Source organism: Apaloderma vittatum, unplaced genomic scaffold, assembly GCF_000703405.1.
Source record: "Apaloderma vittatum isolate BGI_N311 unplaced genomic scaffold, ASM70340v1 scaffold11926, whole genome shotgun sequence".
Classification (NCBI taxonomy): Eukaryota; Metazoa; Chordata; class Aves; order Trogoniformes; family Trogonidae; genus Apaloderma; species Apaloderma vittatum.
Window position 1 is genome coordinate 1,039 of NW_009723412.1, and position 3,530 is coordinate 4,568.

At 39.9% G+C, this 3,530-nt stretch overlaps 1 protein-coding gene across 1 annotated transcript; it reads left to right on the top strand.

Annotated features, from left to right (window-relative positions):
• Window positions 1-342: 342 nt before the first annotated feature.
• Window positions 343-2,448, top strand: MORN2 (MORN repeat containing 2). Its single transcript, XM_009872111.1, has 2 exons — window positions 343-479; window positions 2,376-2,448. Exons 1-2 carry the CDS (start codon window positions 343-345, stop codon window positions 2,446-2,448), a joined length of 210 nt encoding a protein of 69 aa, XP_009870413.1.
• Window positions 2,449-3,530: the final 1,082 nt, after the last annotated feature.

A 3,530-nucleotide genomic window follows, 5' to 3' on the forward strand; every position in this document is an offset into this window, starting at 1 on the left:
CTGCCATGGTGTGTTTCTGCAGACAGTCACAGCTACCACTTCAATGGTCCATTGAGGTCTGCTCTGCCCCATGCCAGCTCCCCACCATATACGCAGTGGGGCTCAGTAGTAGTGGGACAACAGGTAACAGGACTTCTGCTGGCTGGCACTCTATGCGGGGCACCAAAAGGTGCCTGCTCCAACAGGGCTGAAATCCCTGTAGAAGCAGCAACCTGTCTAAATTTTGAAAGAATAGCTGCTGATAGCAGACTTAAAGGCAGCAATCTGAAGGGATATTGTAAATGAAAGGGAATAATACTGCAAACATAAGCATTAACTGTTTTCATCTTTCATTAAATGCAGATGAATGGTACTGGAAGGCTAGAACATCCTTCTGGGGCCGTTTATGAAGGCGAGTTTAAAGACAATATGTGTCACGGGGTTGGAACTTACACACTCCCAAATAGAGCAAAGTACATTAGACCATTCAAGGAAAACAAGTATGTTTGAAGAGGAAGAGTCATGTAGTCTTTTCTATTAGTTTAGATTTGATAAGTTGTGAAGTCCAAATAAAATTCACCTGGCATGGAAGTAAGTTTCTTTTGCTCTTAGTGAAAGTTGCACTGGGTATCTGAGATTGCTGATCCCAGTTGTACCCTTTACCTAAGAGCAGTCAAAAGTCTGTGATTTGTTCCCAGTCAGAAGTTTTCAAGATGGTTATTCCACCCACCCACTTTCTGCTACCAGGTCTCTGGGCTCAGGAAGAGTCCAGAGAAACCGAACAATTCAGACCCGTTGTTTCATGCTGTTTGCCTACAGGTTCATGTAGAAATACAGCCCTGATTTGCACTGATATTTTGTGAAGTTTGTGTTCACTTATTTTTTTTGAGGTAAAGTACAAACTTCAGAGAAATAGGAAAATGCAGAGGTTTAATTTCTTCACTTGGAATGAAATATTTTAGTGCCAATCATATAACTATCATCTGAGTTAATTTCTTTTGAATAACGGTGTGTGTTTTGAATTGCTAAGGTACCATCTTTTTCCCAAACCAAGAAGTCAATACTCACTTCATAATCTGCAAAGCAGATTTAATGAGAAAATTGAGTGCAAAAAATGTCATGAGAAATTCATGTTTATTCTCCTTAAATGACTTCTGTGCTAAATTTGTTAGTTTGATTTAGGTTTAGTTTTTGTTTAAGTACCTTCCCAATCCAGTATCTGAAATAAATCTAAAATGTATATTTGTTCATGGGTGGTCTTTCATCAGAAATAAAAGCTGTCTTGCCCTGCAGACCAGAAATCAGAGCCACAATAGTACTAGAATGATGGCCAATTCTATTTTTAAATGATCAGACACCAGACGAAATATGTTGTACAGAATCTACCTGGATATAAAATGGGAACTCATCTGTAGTACAGAAAATCAGCTGGTTCTGATCTGAATGTGGGATTTCAACTAATTAAAATGCTGATGGAGATGCTCACTTGGCAACAGAGATCCAGTCTTTGCCAGCCACTACCATTTTCACCAGGCAATTAAGACTTTGCCTTCTGACACTGTTTTGTGGCTGTTGACACACACCACTTCCTGACAGCCCAATGTAGGATATTTTGCCAAGTTTCAGGATTGCTAGTTTCCACCTACTCACACGAGATGGGTGTCCAGCCTTCATGAGGGAATGTAAATAGGTGGCACCACAGCCACTTACTGTGACTGCTAGGTGGCCTCATTTTTTAAGGGAAACAAATCTCCAGTAATTGATTTTAAAAGTTATTTTCCCCTCATTTACAAGGGATGCTGATGTAGACATTTCTTTTGTTAGAGTAGTTTTCAGGTATAATGATGAGCTAGATCACAAGTTTCAAAGATTGTCAAAATTGTGTGGTTTATGAGGACTGAATACACATGGCAGTTGTTTGTTCCCTCCTGTCCCACCACGGGAGGCTGTAAATCCTTGCACTTTGTTATAACAACATATAGGAGGATGGGGAAGGTATGAGAGGATGGATTTTTACGGCAAGATCACACAGTAACTGGCTGCAGACACACATCGTGAAGATGCCCTTAATGAAAGTCAGGAAAAACTTCGTATGACTTAATAATTCAAATCACGACTGGGACTATGAAGGTTTTCCTGTACAGGCTACATGCTGGAAGGATGTTAGTGTAAATACAATTTTGCAAAGAAAGAAATATGTTCCTTGGCCATCTAATCTGTGTGCTTTGTAGGGCAAAACTTTTACGGGCTGCAGTGTGGGAGAGAGTTAAGGCAGTACTTACACTACACTGGGAAGGTTCTGATTCCAGGCAATTTGCCTATCTGAGTAGTGCACATATCACAGTCCTGCCACAAGCTGATTGCAATCTCAACAGGCTGCATTTATGTCATTATAGGATGGAAGGTGAAGCAGACTTTATAGATGAAAATGGAGTGGCCCATTTCATGGCTTGCCATAAGTGGGACTGAAACAGTCCCAGAAGTTAAAAATGTAGCTATTTGGCATGGACAATAGCAAGGGTTAAAGGCAGCTCACTGCATTCTAGGCTCCTCAGCTGTGACCAGTTTTCAACACTTCACCTATTTATTAAAAATAACCCCTGAGCATGCATACCAATAGTAAAAAAAATTAATTTTCTTTTCAGACTTATCAGCTGAAGTCTAAGTGAAAACCTTAAAGAAATGAAGTGGGACAGGGTGAATTTTTAAGTGGAGCATTTGAGGACTGGAATTCTTTTTTATTTTAACTTGCCCTAGGAATGTCTTTCTCCCCAAGTTTCAAAAAAAACCCCACAACCCAGAACTAAACAAATGAAGCCTAACTTACGCTCAGCTTTTGTAACTTTGCCCAGAAAGCAAACTGTTGACGCGGAAGTCACGGACACTGCTGATGATCAATGTGATCAAGCAAATGCCACTTTATTAACACACTAACGCGGTTAATATACAGTTCACAATGTCCTTGTTTTCTAAATGTTCTATATTGATTGGCTATTAACAACAAACACACGCAGTCCATGCTCCTGTTCACACGCTGTTTTCCTTTTGCTGATTCGCTCTTCGCTGCTGATCACGCTCCTGTTTCTCCCCACCTGCAGACTGGGTTTGTTTCTGTTTTCAGTTACATACACCAGTCACAGCTCCTTGGTTTTGTTTGCTTCAGCATATTCTCACAGCTAGTGACCTTCACAATGTCCTTCACAAACTCTTGTCAAGTGAGGCCTAAAACTTGTCTAAAAACAGGCTGCCTGGCTTGTTCAAAACATGTCCGCTGTTCTCTAAATATCCCACAATTCCCCCTTTTTGTTTTTGAATAAGCCAGACTCCATGCATAAAACATTTAACTGCTATCATAAAACATTTTAAAATACATCCCAATATCATCAATGTTATCAATTTTCCAATCAATAAAACAACTCTATGAATCATATCCCTTAGGCAGCACTTCAAGTGAGATCGTTGACTATAAATGAAAAGGAACAGAACAAAACACTGCCCACAACAACAATTTCTATCAAAAACAAGTTTCCCAGGCCTCTGTTATCTCAGTG

What these genes read in the sequence shown, in the direction of transcription:
- MORN2 (XM_009872111.1), top strand. Translation starts at nt 343, where the DNA reads ATGAATGGTACTGGAAGGCTAGAACATCCTTCTGGGGCCGTTTATGAA. An exon ending in AGACCATTCAAGGAAAACAA is followed by an intron (nt 480 to 2,375) that starts GTATGTTTGAAG and finishes ATGTCATTATAG; the next exon opens with GATGGAAGGTGAAGCAGACT.